The sequence below is a fragment of the Phalangium opilio genome, unplaced genomic scaffold (genome assembly GCF_054372755.1).
Source record: "Phalangium opilio isolate 3A_F unplaced genomic scaffold, DU_Popi_V2 ptg000093l_1, whole genome shotgun sequence".
Classification (NCBI taxonomy): domain Eukaryota; kingdom Metazoa; phylum Arthropoda; class Arachnida; order Opiliones; family Phalangiidae; genus Phalangium; species Phalangium opilio.
The window spans coordinates 3,174,339-3,192,357 of NW_028324198.1; the positions used below are offsets into that span (position 1 = coordinate 3,174,339).

The 18,019-nt window shown below is 39.4% G+C and overlaps 2 protein-coding genes across 2 annotated transcripts; both read left to right on the forward strand.

Annotated features, from left to right (window-relative positions):
- Positions 1–460: 460 nt before the first annotated feature.
- Positions 461–10,360, forward strand: LOC149640315 (uncharacterized). The gene is made up of 5 exons (XM_089850629.1): positions 461–587; positions 6,895–6,972; positions 9,906–10,104; positions 10,159–10,289; positions 10,334–10,360. The coding sequence occupies exons 2-5, from the start codon at positions 6,943–6,945 to the stop codon at positions 10,358–10,360; spliced, it is 387 nt and encodes a 128-aa protein (XP_089706755.1). The 5' UTR covers positions 461–587; positions 6,895–6,942.
- A 457-nt stretch (positions 10,361–10,817) lies between these two features.
- Positions 10,818–12,546, forward strand: LOC149640316 (uncharacterized). Its single transcript, XM_089850630.1, has 9 exons — positions 10,818–10,953; positions 11,009–11,080; positions 11,137–11,358; positions 11,455–11,571; positions 11,628–11,690; positions 11,757–11,849; positions 11,935–12,143; positions 12,196–12,355; positions 12,425–12,546. Exons 1-9 carry the CDS (start codon positions 10,818–10,820, stop codon positions 12,544–12,546), a joined length of 1,194 nt encoding a protein of 397 aa, XP_089706756.1.
- Positions 12,547–18,019: the final 5,473 nt, after the last annotated feature.

Sequence of the window (18,019 nt, forward strand, 5' to 3'; positions counted from 1 at the left end):
ATTCGACAAATGCCCGACTAAAGGAGAGACGTACTTCAATAAAATTTCTCAATCACGTGGGGTTAAGATAGTCGGTTCGGTGTCCGAAAAACGTAAGTGACCCAACATTCTCCGACATAGCGAAAAATGACCAAAAAAACGGGTTTCTCCTAGCCTGCTAACCACAGTTAAAATATAAATATAAAATAAAAAAATCAATTACACAGAATAATCTAATCACCAAAAAATACTAAATAGATTTTTACTAATGTTTTCAATTTTTGTTTAATTTATAATTATATATAATATTGTACAATGCAGAGACTCGCCCATAGATGTCCCTGGGACACCGCCTTGGGAATGGTCCATTTCGGGGGGTTAGGAGGGAATTTAAGGCAACACGTTGACCGTTTAGATTGAACTGAACATCTTCGAAGTTCGAATCTTCTTTCGGTTCGCGATTTCACGAGGGAGACAAGAGTTTTTTTTTTGAATTAATTTTAATCGAGTTGTTCGCTGAGATTCTGAAGCAAGCTGTGCCTTTTACTTAAAATAAATTGGATTTGAAATTCGAACGTTTTAAATTTTGCCAACGGCAACAGATTAAGGTAAGTGCTTAAATTTTTATTACTCTAATTCTTATATGGTAATATAGCTCTCCTTTTGGTTAAGTTCTTAGAATATGATCAGAAATATAAATATATTAAATTTAATATGTTCATGATTACTATAGACAAGGCATTACAATAATTAAACAGACCGCATTGTAGGGAGAGGGAAAACCCATTCTTGCCACGTCATAGGCTTATATCTCTTACCTCGATTCCATCCCCCTAACGGGGAATTTCAGTGTCGCGCCTACAAACGCTCCCCCAGGTAGAGGTATAAAATGACGTCGGTTTCAGGGAGAAAAATAACATATGACGATATTTTATACCTCTACTTGTTGGAGCGTTTGTATGCGCGATACTGAAATTCCCCTGATAAGAGGATGGAACCGAGGTAAGAGATATAAGGCTATGACGTTGCAAGAATGGGCTTTTACTCTCCCAATAGTAAACACGCCTTCTAGCAAAGGAGTTTTTTTTTGTCACCCCCATGAGCTGATCCTTTTTACCGTCTTCAGTGGAATGCATTGTTGGTGCCCGAGGGGCTTATAACTCTCGGATTCCGTGAGCACTGACTTGGGTTTTAAAGATAGCGTTCTATCTCTTAGCTCAGTGTAATTCCCCTTAATACCCCCTACTGGGCGCGTATCCCCTCTTTAAAAAGCGCGCCAGAGAAAGGAATACACTGTTTACTCACGTCTTTACCGCCACTACACTATACATAGTTTTCAGACTAGGAGTATTGATACCATTTACAACACGAGGTCGGGCTATTTGATACTGCATATTTTCTGTATAGGGTCTTGGCACGAAGGTTATTCCTCCTTTTCAGCCCCCATTTTGGCCCCCTTTTCTGGTATACCAGCAAGGCGGCCAAAAACATAGTCCCTATTACACAGAGTGTTGTAAATTAGAGATAATACCGGTTGTTTTTTATCTATATCCAGATTATATTTTCTATACTTGTGTTTTTTATGCATCGCGGTCATTCTTGTAATCTTTATTTTTTATCGCGATGCCTTAACTATATAACCGGATAACATTCCGATAACGTCGTCAGTTCAGTTTATCAGTTCCCTGTTATCAGTTCTCAGATAGCTGTGTATTGTTCCCGGAAATTAATACTAATGTTTTACTTAAATTAATAAAGAGTTTATAACCAGTTAAACCCAGAGTCGTTCTTGCGTCAAACAACAACAGGTTATGGGCCCAGCACGCTTCCACTGCGCAAAGGTTTAGAAGTCATAAGAAGTTCAACGCCGGGAAGATTATCCTTTAAGGTGCGGAGTCAAACGGAGAATGGCCGGAAATCACCTGGGACGAATCGAGACGTTAACTAAGGATAATTATGATACCTGGAAAATGCAAGTGGAAGCCCTGCTTCAAAAGAACGACCTCTGGGAGTACGTAGATGGAACTTCAACGAGGCCAACTCCGGTGCGGGGAACGGAAGGAAACGCCCAGGCGGTCGCTACCTGGGACAGTAATGATCGGAAAGCAAGAGCGGACCTAATCTTGTCGATCAGTCCGTCGGAGTTGAAGCAAGTAAAGAACTGCACCACCTCACGGGAACTATGGCAGAAGCTCGAATCCATCTACCAGTCCAGTGGACCTGCCCGGAAAGCCACGCTGCTGAAGAAACTGACCCTCAAGAAAATGAAGGAGGGAGAAGATGTCCGGGATCACGTCCGAGAATTCTTCGATGCAGTAGACAAGTTGGCTGACATGGGAGTAGCTGTAAACAACGACCTACTGGCCATTATGTTGTTATACAGTCTACCAGAATCGTATGAGAACTTCCGGTGCGCAATAGAGTCCAGGGATACGTTACCTGATCCGGAAGCCTTAAAAATAAAGATCCTGGAGGAATCGGACGCTAAGAGCTCTAGAGAAGACGAACCCGTGCAGAATGCGATGATGGGCAGTAACCACTTTTCCCGGAAAACTGCAGAAAGGGGTAGAGGAAGAGGTTCACGTGGACGAGGAAGCACGACCTTCAAGTACAAGTGTCATGGATGCAGGAAACCCGGCCACAAGGTAGCCGATTGCCCCGACAGAGACAATGGTTCAGAAAGAAAAACCAGAAAGAAGGAAAACGCCCATCATGTACTGGCAGAAAATTTGGCCGGGGAAGAATTCGCATTGCACCTGAAGGCTTATCACGATTCCTGGTGCCTGGACAGCGGAGCCACCTCGCATATGACTTCCAGCAGAGACTGTTTCAACGTTTACGAAGAGACCACGAAATCTTTAAACCTGGCCACTGCAGAGTCAACGAAGATACGAGGTGTTGGCGAAGTAAAAGTACACGCAACGAATGGCAGCGACAATCGAATTCTTCGCCTGGAACGAGCCCTTCATGTCCCGGATTTAAGAACAAATCTCCTATCCATTGCCAAGATGACAGACAAAGGACGTGAGGTCATATTCAAGAAGTCGCAGGCCTGGATTAAGACGGCAACCGGGGAAGTGATTGCAGTTGCTGACAGAGTTGGAGACCTTTATTTCCTGAGAAAGGCTGAAGAAACGGTCCATGCAGTGCAATCGGAAATAAAGCCTAGAAGCAACCTGGAAAACTGGCATTTCCTACTCGGTCACTTAAACGAGAGAAGTTTAAAGGAAATGGCCCGGAAGAATTTGGCTACGGGACTCAACATTGAAAAAGATGGGAGCCTGGGAATCTGCCAAATCTGTATCAAAGGAAAGCAATCGAAGGAGCCGTTCCCGAAAACCGAAGATAGCCGAACCTCGCATGTCCTGGAAATAGTACACTCTGACGCATGCGGCCCGATGAGAGTAACGTCGATGAGTGGAGCCAAGTACATCGTCGTTTTCACTGATGATTATTCCCGGTGGAGTGAAGTCAGTTTCTTAAAACACAAGAGCGAAGTGTTGAAAGCCTTCAAAGAATTCAAGCAACGAGCTGAAGTGGAAACCGGGAGAAAAATCAAGACCTTGCAGTCCGACAACGGAACCGAATACTGCAACAATGAATTCGACAGATTCCTGAAAGACTCTGGGATAAAAAGAAGGCTCACCGTACCATACACCCCGGAACAGAATGGCATTGCCGAAAGAAAGAACAGAACACTCCTGGATATGGCCCGATGTATGATGATACAAGCGCAACTTCCACCATCATTCTGGGCAGAAGCGATGGCCACGGCTAACTACATTCGAAACCGTTGTCCTTCCCGGAGCATAAATGGAGAAGTACCATTTACCAGATGGACCGGAAAGAAGCCATCCCTGCAACATTTGAAGATTTTTGGCGACAAAGCTTTGCTGTTGGACGAAGATAAAAGGAAGGGGAAGTTTGCAGCCAGGAGCAAAGAATGCGTTTTCATCGGCTATTCTGAAGTCTCGAAGGCCTATCGACTATGGGTTCCGTCCGAGAAGCAAATTTACCGAAGTCGAAATGTCAAGTTCCTGGGAGAATTTAATAAACAAGGCGGATATGATGATTTCGTCACTCCAGAAGTCAACCTGAAATACGGAAGCAAAGCTAAAGGCGAAATCGAAGTCCCGGCCACTACACACGCTGCAAAACCGCCAGGCGGAGAAGAACTCAAAGACGTCAAAAAGGAGTTCAAAGATAAAATCCCGGAAGAATCTAATTCCCAGGAAAACGGCGACGTCTTTGAAGAACCGTCAGAAACCCTCGTTCTGAAGAAAGGTCCCGGAAGACCGAAGAAAATAAGAACTGGAGTACCCGGACGACCGAAAAAATCGTTCAACATGATTCCGAGCGTCTCAGAAGAGTCTACTGAAGAGGCTACTGACGAGCAAGAAACCCTGTCTGATGAGTCAGCAAACCTAGCCATCTTGTCAGAACCTTTGTCCATGAAGCAAGCCCTGGCTTCTCCGTACGCAAACGACTGGAGGAAAGCAGTAACGGAAGAGTTCGTTTCGCTTATCAAGTGCGAAACCTGGGACATCGTTGATTGTCCGGAAAACCAAAAGGTCCTTGGAAATCGTCTCGTCTTCCGAACGAAGTACTTACCAAGCGGAGAAGTAGAGAAAAGGAAAGCCAGGCTCGTAGCGAAAGGTTTTGCCCAGAGACCAGGGATCGACTACCAAGAGACGTTCGCACCCGTCATTAGATCCAGCTCGATAAGACTGCTTATGGCCCTTGCTGTGGAAATCGGTTTGGAAGTCCACCAAATGGATGTCGTCACGGCCTATCTTAATGGCGAACTCGAGGAGGAAATATATATGGTCGTCCCGGAAGGATTAACAGAATCCCTCGAAGAAATCGTCAAGTCAACCCGGTTCGACAAGTCGATCATTGCCAGAGCAAAGAAATGGGCCAGCGACCTGGAAGAAGAGGGACATAAAGTCTGTCGTATCAAGAAATCCCTCTACGGCTTAAAACAATCGGGGCGCCAATGGTACAAGAAGTTACATCAAAGACTTTCGGAAATTGGAATGACACCATTGAAGAGCGACCCCTGCTTATACGTTTTAAGAGTCGCGGAAAATATTATGATCATTGGAGTCTATGTCGACGATCTGATCCTTGCAAGCAACAACCCGGATTGGATGACTGAAGTAAAGATTGAACTTGGGAGAAAATTCGATATGAAGGACCTGGGGCCAATCCATCACTGTCTCGGAATGGAATTTCAGCAAGATTTAAAACAAAATACCATCCGGATTTCCCAAGCGAAATATGCAGAAACGGTCCTGAAACGTTTCAACATGCAAGACTCCAAAGCAATAGCGACTCCAATGGATGCCAACAACAAGTTGCAAAATCCGGAACACCCAGTAGGAGAAGACATCAGTCGAATTCCGTATCAATCTCTGGTCGGCTCTCTCATGTACCTGGTAGTGTCATCACGACCGGATATGGCGTATTCAGTCAGCGCATTGAGCCAGTTCAACACAAGTTATGACGAAACTCATTGGATTGCCGGGAAAAGAGTTCTGAGATACCTGAAGGGAACTCTTCATCATGGGTTGCTTTATCGGAAGACCGGATTGCCAATCCAAGGTTTCGTTGATGCAGACTATGGAGGCTGTCCGAAAGATAGGAAGTCATATACTGGATATGTCTTCAAACTAGCCGGCGCTGCAGTATCCTGGGAAGCCCGGAAACAGCGCACTGTTGCCTTGTCCAGTACAGAAGCAGAATATATGGCAATGTCCGACGCAACCAAAGAAGCCATATATCTCAAGGGACTTCTCAACGAACTTGGAGTATCAGTTCAGGCGATCGATCTGTACAACGACAACCAGGGTGCCCAGAAACTCGTTCAGAATCCTGTTTTCCATGCCAGAACGAAGCACATTGATATCCGGCACCACTTCATTCGAGACACCTACGACCAGGGACATATAGCCTTGCGGTATCTACCAACAGAGGAAATGCCAGCTGACATCTGTACGAAGAGCCTGTTCCGTCCGAAGCACCTCTTCTGCGTCAAAGCCCTTGGACTGGAAATAATTAAATGACCACCCCCTGGATAGAAGATTGAAACCACCGATATTAAGAGGGACTGTTGTAAATTAGAGATAATACCGGTTGTTTTTTATCTATATCCAGATTATATTTTCTATACTTGTGTTTTTTATGCATCGCGGTCATTCTTGTAATCTTTATTTTTTATCGCGATGCCTTAACTATATAACCGGATAACATTCCGATAACGTCGTCAGTTCAGTTTATCAGTTCCCTGTTATCAGTTCTCAGATAGCTGTGTATTGTTCCCGGAAATTAATACTAATGTTTTACTTAAATTAATAAAGAGTTTATAACCAGTTAAACCCAGAGTCGTTCTTGCGTCAAACAACAACACAGAGTGAGAAGCCCCTCAGTGGCAACTCTTCTTTCTAAAACCAGTTTCCCTACCCCGAGTTGTTACTGTATCCTTTTCTTTACTCAGATTTCTAACATGGTTCATATTTTAGGTTTACCCCACTTCTTAAATTGATAAATTTGCATGTGCAAATAATGTTATTTATACGCTTAAAATTAAATCTTGATTAAAGAGCTTGAAGGTGTTACTGTAATTTTTCTTTCCGTGAATTAAATCATGAGTTATGATAAATACTAACTCCATAGTAGAGAGGGTGAGGTATTTTTTAAGAGGGAATACTGTACTCTATGCTCACTGTCAGGGGATGCACTTTGCTTAGAGATGTTAGGGTATTACGACACAATACGTAGCACCAAGAAAAGATAGAAGTTACACTCAAGTATGATAACCGAAGGAATCAGGGGCCCTATGTTTTATTTTTTCATTTTATGCAAAATTTGTTTAGGTTTTATTTTTATTTTTAATAATTAAATTCTTTTTTACAGTAGTGATTATACAAAATTTGAACATATAACTTTCGACATCTTACATCAATGGCATCTTTACCATTAGCACCACCTAAAGTAAGTTCGATTTTTATTCTCTTCCATGGTTGTCTTAGAACCTCGAAACTGGGGATTATTAAAACCTTCACTGCCATAAAAATCTAAGCTTTCTCTGTTGTAGTCCCATTGTTTGCATAATTTGATTTAGACAGTGTCGATTTTAGTATGGAGTCCAAATTAATATTGTCTCATTCTAAAATTCTAAAACAAATATGCTTCGCACTCTAACAAATCATCTGCAAAAAACACCCCTAAATTCAACAAAATATAGACTTTCTTCCCTCGTCCAGCTTCGCTATTCCAAAGGTCATTAATAATGTTAGATAATCAGGGGCTGCTTTACTTTTTGGTTTTTGGGCACCGCGACATACAAAATGCCCACCGAACCTAATTGTCGCCAGCAAGCATCTAGAAAGTTTTTATAAAATTGCTAAAGTTAACCGTAATCATCTTTGTCAGTGCATTTGTGACGCTGTAAATAGATTAAAGATGGTATTAGAGGGACCCTAACATTCAAAGCATTAGCCTTTTGCTTAATCAGGAATTTATAGCCAAGTCAAGAGCTCCCCTTCTCAACGCAATGACTAAAATATAGATAAGACCCACTCCGTCTTTTTGATAAGATCCGGACAGGTCAGAGACTATGATGAGCAATAGATATTTAGGCCTATATCTCTTTTATTTTGCAATGATTTTCTGGCCTAATTTAAGGTGATATTAAGAAATTTAAAAAAAATCGGGAATGCGCAGCAGGACTAAAGTACTTATATAGTGTAAACAGGTTGACCCTTTTGGTTCTCATGGCTTAAACTTCGAGGCATTATCCGCGAGACAAAGAAATAGAAAAAATAGAAAATTTTATGAAGAACTATTGAACGAAGGCGGGGAAACCACTGCCATAGAAAACCATGAAGAAAATAGTTTACTTTGTCAAGAAAATGAATTACTTAAAGAAGATGATAACAGTGAAATCGAAAATGATCCATCTATGGAGCAATGCTCTGCAGCTTTTGAATCTCCTCATAGCATTTCATCAGAATCAGTGCTGGGTACGCCAGCTAGTGAACTAAACTTTAGTGATGCAATTTCTCTGAGTAGCGAGGAAGAACAGTGTTACAGCACCAAAGATAATTTTGAAAATGAGCTTGCTATTTGGGCTCTGAGGAATAGAATTACTCATGTCGCGTTGAATGACCTTTTAAGATTGTTGCGTAGAAATGGTTTTAAAGTCGCAAAAGATAGTAGGAGCATTCTTAAAACTAAAAAGACAGTTTCTAGTGTGAAAGCTTTTGGTACGGGGGAATTTATTTATTTTGGATTAAAAAAAGGCCTTACTAATTTCCATTTATCAAATCATCCTTACGACCACGTAATATCCTTTGCGATAAATATTGATGGTGTGCCAATATCGAAAAGAGGAACGTCAGAATTTTGGCCAATTTTAGTTTCTGTGTTCAATTTCAAGAACGGGATTGTTGGAAAGCCATTTATTGTGGGTTTGTTTTCAGGTGAATCGAAACCCAACCCTATTAAAGACTATTTAGAAGAATTCATACAAGAACTCATAGATTTAGAAAAAAAAGGCTTTTCCATGGGTGGGAAAATTTATACTGTGAACTTAGAAGGCCCTTTCATTTTGGATACTCCTGCTAAAGCATTTATTAAAAGAACCAAAGGACACACAGGATACAGCTCATGTGATAAATGTACAGTAGAAGGTGAACGTGTAGATAATCGTACCGTTTTTATTGGGGTTAATTCCGAAATGCGAACTGATGAATCGTTCATAAATAAATTAGATGAAGACCATCATTCTGTAGGGGAAAACTCTCCCCTATTAGCTCTTGGTATAGGAATGGTAACCCAGTTTCCTTTCGACTACTTGCATCTTGTTTGTTTAGGAGTAATGCGTAGGATTATTTATTTTTGGATGAATAAAGGACCATTTGCAGTTCGCTTTGGGCAGAAAAATGTTTCACTAATATCGGAAAAACTGAAAAATATTCGTAAATTTATTCCCTGTGAATTTGCCCGAAAACCAAAAGCCCTCAAGCACATAGATAAGTGGAAAGGAACAGAGTTAAGGCAGTTCTTGTTGTACACAGGCCCTATTATCTTAATGGGAGTTTTGAGCACAAATGTTATGAAACATTTTAGACTTTTTCATTGTGCTGTGTATATATTTTCCAACCAAAGCATTTGTAAATCGCATAATGACTATGCAAGACAACTTATCGACATGTTTGTTGAAGAATCCCCTAAACTGTACGGCCAAAAATTTGTGGTTATGAACGTCCACAGCTTATCACATCTGTACATAGATGTGCTTAAATATGGTCCCCTTGACAACTTCAGTGCTTTTTGCTTTGAAAATGAATTGCAATTTCTCAAAAAGGAACTTAGAACCCCCAATAGACCTTTACAACAGATTTGTAAAAGAATGAGTGAGAAAGAAAACTTTGACCTAAACGCAACAGGGAAAAAAACCGATATAGAAATATCTCGTCCACACAAATTTAACTATGACGAAACAGGTGGTGCAAATTTGCCAAGAAATGGAAAATCTTTTAAAAAGCTAAAAACTAGGAATTATGTGATTACAACTGGATTGGGGGATAGTACATTTTTACTTAAGAATGGCGACTACGTTAAAATTCAAAATATATTTCAACATGACGATAAGACAGTGTCAATATTTACAAGGTCATATGTCAATGCTAAAGACTTGTTTGATTACCCATTAAAATCATCAGTACTGGGCATCGTTACCCTGTCTTCGCTTGCAAAAAAAATTCATGTCCACAACATTTCAATGATCAACAAAAAATGTGTGGCACTGCCATACAAGAGTGGCGTAGCTATAATTCCTATGTTACACTGTTAATTTTAGGTATACTACTTTTAAAGCAACATTTTTATATGCTAATTAATTTTTTATTTATATTTAACAGAGGTACGCCGTTGGTCATTTTACGAACGATGATACGGTGGAAATAGTTCTAACCAAGTGGTTGAAAGATTTAAATAAGGAAGAAACCCAATGTTTCTATCCCGATAAAGGGGATGCCTATTACTTTAAAGCTTTGAAAACATCCCTCGCACATGATGACTCCTGGCCTCTCTATGAGATTAAAATATTATTAAAAACCAGTAATTATTGTAAATTACTCATCTATTTTCATTTATTATAATAAACTTTTACAGATGACTACAAAAAAGCTACAAGCAAAGTAAATCGGAGCAGGGACGAATCCGATCTATGTAAGAGTACGGACAACGATGAATTAAAGAAACGAAAAGCAAAAAGGCGTAAAATATCTGACATTGAAGAAGATGTTGGTAAGTTAAACTAATAATGTTAAACAATAACTTGAAACAGGAGAAATGTCAATGCATAGTTAAGTAGATCTACGGACTGTCTAACTTTGAACACACTGACATGATTCAATTCAACATTATATTGACAATAACGTTTTTAAATTTTGAGATTCCGTGTTTCATAAGTTGGCTTCATGGCAAAGACCAGTGAAAAAAAAAGAAGCAACCAGATATAATTCTACCAGATCCCCCAGAATTTCCTAAAATAGTTTTTAATGGTATGTATGCGATTGCAGCCACTCAGAGAATAGGATAATTTCGCTAAGTGTGCGACATATATTTGCTAAAAACTTTCTGTATTATATTTTCAACATTTAAGATGAAAATGTATTTGAAGTGGCGGACGAAGATATTGGAATATTAGAAAAACAGCACACTAGTTTTTTGGAAAATAACATAGATGGTAAATAATTTTGATATTTTTGGCCTGGAAAAAAAATTAGAAACAATCCCAAAAGAAGCAGCTTTCAGTGCATTTTTATAAGATGGGCCACATTTTTATATATTATTTTTCGAAAAATGTAGTTACGCCAGAAGAAAAGTCAGCTGAGTCAGAAGGAAATTCTTTGCAATCTGATGATTCTCTATTCGAAAGTCCAAGCAAAAAAAACCACAAAACCTGTACGTGTGCAATTTTTGTATTTTTAATTTTTTTTAATTTATATTCGATCTTTAGGTACAAAAGTCGCTTTGAAACCGTTAGCAAGTCCTAGAATATGGAATACACATATAGTATCAGAAGAAAGTGGCAAGATAAACTGCCAATAATAGCAGTCCAAACAATTACTAACTATGATTTTTCAGATGATAGCATAGAAAAAGAAACAGGTAATCAAAAGTCAAGTGGAAGCAGAGAAAACCTAGATGTTTCAAACTCAACTAAGAAAAACCCGAGAACGGATACGCTAAAATCGAGTTCTTTCAATGTCAAAGCCAATTTTGCAGCAAACGTTTTGGCTGATGTAGTACATAAAACAAGTAGCGAAGAACAGTCTTCGGGCATAGAATATATTAAGAAAAAAGGGGGTAAGGGTCATGATTTAAACTCTAGTTAATTATATTAATAATTTTGATTGCATTTAAGAATAAAAAGAAACTCCCATAATAAATTATTTCCATTAGATAAAAAAGGGGGCATCTCAAAACCCAAGAATAGAAAGAGAAGTTACAATTTCTCTTCAGAATCTGAAAGTAGTAACCCAGAGACTTATCGGAGAAGATATGATGAAACTATGATTGGTATTTATTTCTTAATCCGTATCTTAAACTTAATAATGTTTGTTCTCCAATTCCAGATAACTCAAAGAAAAATACAAGTACTTCAACTCACATGCAACAAAAGAAACAATTGGGAAATAGTAAGCTACCTTTTCCGCGCCAAAGTCTCATTTAAGATATTTAAACTTATATTTCTTCTGCCTTAGTAGCATCACATCGAAATGAAGAAAATTCTAAGACGTATCGTCAAACATATCCAATCTCATCCCCCTCATTCCAGACGGATCCATCAACTTTAAGTATGTTAATTCCACAATTTAAAAAATATGTTATTTTATAACAAATATATTGAAAAAATTCTGAAATTTCATTCTTTTCTTTCAGAGTTTCAGAAGACGGTTCTGTACCAACAATGTGATTTGAAACAACAGGTAGAATATTTGACAGTTTTGGTACGCCAAATGGCAGAGGTTTTGTTGAATAAACCCACAATGAATGAACAGATTCCGTTGTTAGAATTACCCCTAAAATCCACAACGGATTTGGATGAATTAGAAGAGCGAATGATTGATGGATCATTTAGAAAGAAAATGGTATATATATATAAATCTATTTCTGAACTCATTACTCTAAACATTTATTTAGGTTGCAAAATTGTCGTCATGGGGTGGAAGCTCAGTGAAAAATTCAACAAAACGAATTTTATTGGAAGTTATTTCTCACCCGTTAGCACTTAATATCAATTGGATTGGAGCTAATGGGAAAAAAGGTTTCAAAAAGTTAATTCTTTGTGAAGCCATAAAAGGTAAATATAACATTGAGAAAAAAATTGAGAAACATTGTTTATAAAGTTAAACTAAAATTGTTGATGCAGTGAGAAACAACCCTAAGTGCGCACGCACAACCGACTTTGAAATGGAGAAATGTATTCAAGATTGGTTTCGTCATTCTAAGGACCGAAATGGTGGCCGAAAAGAACGAGAAAAAAGAAAATAGAAATTGAAAAACATCATTGCCCTAAAAATTAGTTTTTACCAACGATTAACTGTGTATTTTTATTAAATTTACTTTAGTTTTGTATGATGTTATAAGTCAAACGAATGTCAAACATTTATTTCTAATATAAATTAGCATATTTTAGTTACTTTTTAACTATCAGAGAGAAAATAGGAAAAATCCTTATTTATTTATGCTTGGTTCATTTGCACGCGTCCTAAGATTTGACAAATTAAGAGTCAGTTACCTGACCCAAAAGGTTTATGCCGACAGATTTTTCCGTAGTTTATTTCCAGACGGTTTTGAATCGGTTAAGTAAAGTGCATTTTCAATCCCGACTTAATATTGCCTACACGGTTCCGAGTCGGTAAAGTGACACGCCACTCGGATGCCGACAAGTTATTGCCTACTCGATATTTGGTAGGTTTACAGTCGCACAACCATATAGGCCGAAAATTAAAACTACCTCGTTTTTGCTGGACGGTTTTCAGTCGATTTGCTGACACCCAACCTTATAAACCGACTGTCCATCGCCTTCGTTTTAGCTGTATGGTTCTCAGTCGGTTAACTGACGCATTAACTTATAGGCCGACTATTCATCGACATCGTTTTAGCTGGACGGTTCTCAGTCGGTTAACTGACGCACTAACCTATAGGCCGACTATTCACCGACATCGTTTTAGCTGGACGGTTCTCAGTCGGTTAACGGTCGCGCGTTCCTTGTTCCGACTGTGCATTTACTATTCAGTGGCTTGGACATGATGTATTATGGTTCGACAGTCATCTGACTATATTGGGCCGACTGGTTTTTGCTACTGGGGTAGTTGAATTGGGCAACACCCAAGGCGAATTGAGATTGTAAGCCTGGAGAGCGTCATACGCCTCCGTAACAAACGCTCCATGACTCTTTGCAATAAATACAGTGATAAATTACTTACACGAAAACATCATCGAAAAATATCTATAAAATTATTACTAGCAAAATTTTAAAACTTACTTGCAGAGCTTTAATCCCCACACCATCAAGAACACCTAAAATATTTTTCTTGGAATCTTGATCACCAACACAAGCCTGCTTCATGCTAAATTTTCCCCCTATTGCGCAAAATCTTGTAACCGATTAGCTTAAAAAGCTGAGGTTCACGGAGCCAGAAACAATGAGACAAAAATTAGGTGACAAAAATTCTATCTCTATATTAAACCAGGTTCTGGTTAGGTTAGTTTTATATTACAAAAATTGTTAAATTTAGGGGTTGGTTAACTTTAGTAATAAATTATGATGATGATTATTTACAATGTCGAGTACTTAATTGGGGAAGCGCCAGTAGGGAATGGCCGTACTAAATAAACATAACACTCAAGGCTAGCGCACACCTAACGTCATCGAACGGACCGCACGGATCGCACGCATCGGATAATTTTCTTCAACTGCGCACACTAAATTCGGAGCATTCGGATTTCCGAACGCGCGTATGAGCAATTCAGCATGCGCGGCGGAATTCTCGGGAATTTTCAAAATGCGCGAAATTTCAAACTAGGCTTAACATAGTGGCTAGTTGTGCGTGTTTTTTTTTCTAGCAAAATAAGCATTTTTTCTGATTTTTCCCGGATTAAATTACTTACCGGAAACACCTTTCAACTTGGAATAATGTGGTAAACCTAGCAAATTTTCCTAATCTTAAAAGAGCGCCATTTTATGTTTCATCAACACATAATCTGAGCATTCGTTAAGCGATTTTTGTCTTAGCTCCGTACGGACCATACGGATTGTATGCCCCTATCGGGAATCCTCGTTGGCATTGCCGACCTCCGATACATACGATGCGGACAGATGAGCGCGTTCTCATTTAAAACAATGGTAATAATAATAAAATCCGATGCGTGCGATACGTGCGGTCCGTCCGATGACGATAGGTGTGCGCTTGCCTTTACAGTGATATTTAGAGCCATGTGAACTGTGTCTTTGGTCTTGAAAACGGTACGCGACTAGAGTGAGAGCGCGGGAATTCACTATAATGCACACTTAAACCGTTAGAGGGTCGGAAGGACGACCGTCTATCTTGCTGCCGGTGACAGGTCTTAGCCACTCGGGTGTTGATAGGATTCCCACTGACTAACTTCTTGACTAAAGTACCACAAAGCTGCAAACTGAAAAAAGTCATTCCCAAAGCCTGCCAACTCCAATGGTAAAATTTTCACAAACGCCACTGCCACCCTAACACCATTGTTATATTTTCAACTCCTCCCTAACGCCACACTAAAGTTCATTTCATTTTGAATCCCTGCCAAAGCCAATTGTGATGTTTCACACGAATTCCAATCCCTGCCAAAGCCGATTGACAGATTTAAAAATCTTTCCAATCTTTGCCAAAGCCGATTGACAGATTTAAAAATCTTTCCAATCCCTACCAAAGCCAATTGATATATTCAATAATATTTCCAATCTCTGCCGAAACCAATGTGAAATTTGACAATTTTTCCAATCCCTGCCAAAGCCAATGAGAAATCCGACTAGTTTTCTAATAATCCCTGCCAAAGCCAATGAGATATCCGACAAGTTTTCCCATCTCTGCCAAAGCTAATGAGAGCTTCAAAAAAAACTTTCTTACTCCAAACACAAAAGCATCTAACCTAACCAATTTTCATTTATATTTACCCCAACGTTTCCCAGCCGGCCGTGTGGTATATTATGAACTTATATATTATGAAGGTTTTCCAACGTTATCCCACTGCATTTTTTCAATTATTCTTATTATAAACTCGAACATTGTTTATAATTGTAGTTTTTATTTTTACGTTTAATCTAAGGCGACGGAAAAATTTTGACTCTCTGACAAGAACAAGTAGTTTTGGTTTCGATTTCTCTCGCACAGCAATGAATTTGATTTTATTTTGCGGAGGGACGGCTGTACCAGCCGCGACCGTCATGTGCCGTCTGTGTGGGGTTGAACTTCATTCATCCCGCTTGCGCCAAAACAACCACGTGGGAAATTCAAAGAGGAAAAATTGACTAATATCTCTAATGCCACCCAACTCCGGTTGAGTAAAATAAGGCTGGCTCTCAATGCCACCAACTCCATTTGGATACTATAATTGCCAACGCCAGCCAAAGCCACCTGAATCCAACAATAATCCAGTCCCGACCGACTCCCGTATAAGTTTTCGAAATATTTCCACTCCCGACTCCGTTCCAATTCAGAGATAATATTCCCAAAGCCACCCAAAGCCAAATTATTTATTTTACCCAACTCCAACTCCGACCAATAATGAGGGAGTCCCTTGGCTTTCTATGGAGTTGGAGTTTTCCCAAAGCCTTTGCAGTCCTCTAACCACGGACTAACTAACATCGTTCCCTAGGCTATACAGGCTATATACAGGGTGTTTCGGAGAAGTCTGGCACAAATTAACAGGCGTGTTCTTCGGGTCAAAAGAAGTCAAAAATGTTCTATGAACTTTTGAGTGAAAGCCCCCCGTTTCAGAGTTATGTACTCTCCAAAGTTGGCCTTAAAACAATGGAATTTTGCCGATATGTGGAACCGGTATTATGCCTTTGGACAATTGTTTTCTAATTTACCATAAGCTTATGTACGAAGAAATTAACAGCTAGTGAAGTGGTTTAAAGGGCCGCTAACATTATTCGTTCTCGTATTAATAACGTTATTACAAAAATAATAATCCGAAACAAATTTATTGCACCTTAAACGCAAGTTACTTGTTTAATTAGACTTTTGTTTTATGTTCCTTCGGTTACAAAACATCAAGATGCTGTCTTACTCGAAGGCTAAAGTGTGGCGGTGCCCCATCGTGCATGAACCACATTCTTTGTCGGAGGTCCAACGGTACGTCTTCGAGAAGGTCTGGTAAATTGTCCTGCAAGAATCTCAAGTATGCCTCCCCATTTAACCTTGGTTGCATAAAAAAGGGTCCAATTAACCAATCGCCTACAATTCCGCACCACACGTTCAAACTAAACTGCACCTGATGTGCCCTTACGCGTGTCGCGTGTGGGTTTCTTTGGCTCCACTCGTGCTGGTTGTGCAAATTAATTACACCGCCACGCGAAAAATTGGCTTCGTCAGAGACCAGCAAAATACGTGGAAAGTCCAAGTCTATTACTTGTGCCAAAAACCACTGGCAGAAAGCTACTCTTCTTGGACAGTCACCTTCGTTTAAAGCTTGTACTTTTTGTAAATGGTATGGGTGGAATTGGTGTCCACGAAGGATTTTCCAAACGAGTACATGATTTACACCTAATTGGCGGCCAATGATCCTGGTGCTGGTTGGTATGTGATTCTTAAAAAGCATTCCGATTGTTTTAACCAACGCAGCGTAATTTGTTTTTTAATTTCACTACTTAAGCTTGAGTAAAGGAAAATCGAATTTAATATGCTTTACTTTTTAAATGCGAATTTGGTAGCTTCTCTAAAACAAATAATGGTCTACTTCACGAATGCTGAGTATTCAGATATGCTTCTGATGTACGAATTGGCTCAAGGCAATGGGGTTGAAGCTCGGCGCTTGTACCAGTGTGTAATCACACACTTCAGACTTTCCCCTTCCCTCATATCTGACTGAAACCGAGTATAGCCCATTAATAAAATATCTGACACAATGGAATCATTGTTCTCAATGTTTGACTTATATCCATTCTATAATTTAATACTCACATTAAATATAAGTGGGGTGGCGTAGCGGTTAGCGCTTTCGCCTCGCAGCAAGAGGATCCCGGGTTCGATCCCGAACTGTGGCACCGGGTGAAAATCTGGGAACAAATCCTTCTGCGTAGAGTTTGCAAGTTCTCTCCTCGCTTGTTAAAAGGAGTTTTCCTCCGCGGTCTAACCCGGTTTCTCCTTTCCATCAAAACTTGCTGAGGTTAACGGTAATAGTTAGTATAGGGCGCTGTAGGTTAGCTGTGGCATAGGGGCTAGCCACCACCCCTCTATGCAATGTAAAGGGACCCACCTGTAAACAAGCCATAGGCTTAGTGTGGACATCCCTTCTTAGACAAAGCCTAGATTATTATTATTATTATTATTATTAACATTAACGATAAAAGCATTCCTCACATCATTCATCGAGGGCTTGACTGTTTTCTTCCCAATTTTGTACGTTAACGATGGTACCAAATACGGCAGTGCATAAATGCACGCATTTTCTAAATCTGGAATGACAATCACACATTCAGAAAAAATCGGTAGAAATCTAATTGTGTATGAATATCTTATTGTTCTACTATACAAACCACTATTTTCTTCTTCGGAAAGGAACTTTAGTTCCTTCAAAATATTTTCTTTGAGCTCAATAAGAGCGCGAATCTTTATTTTTGGGCAAATGTTTTTCCACTTATTCACAAGGTTACCCGATTTTCTTTATACATTAACGAAAAATCTTGTTCGATATGCAATTTAAAACATTTGAGGTAATCTATTACGAATGGAAATATGAAGAGGAAAACAAAATGAATTTTTAATAA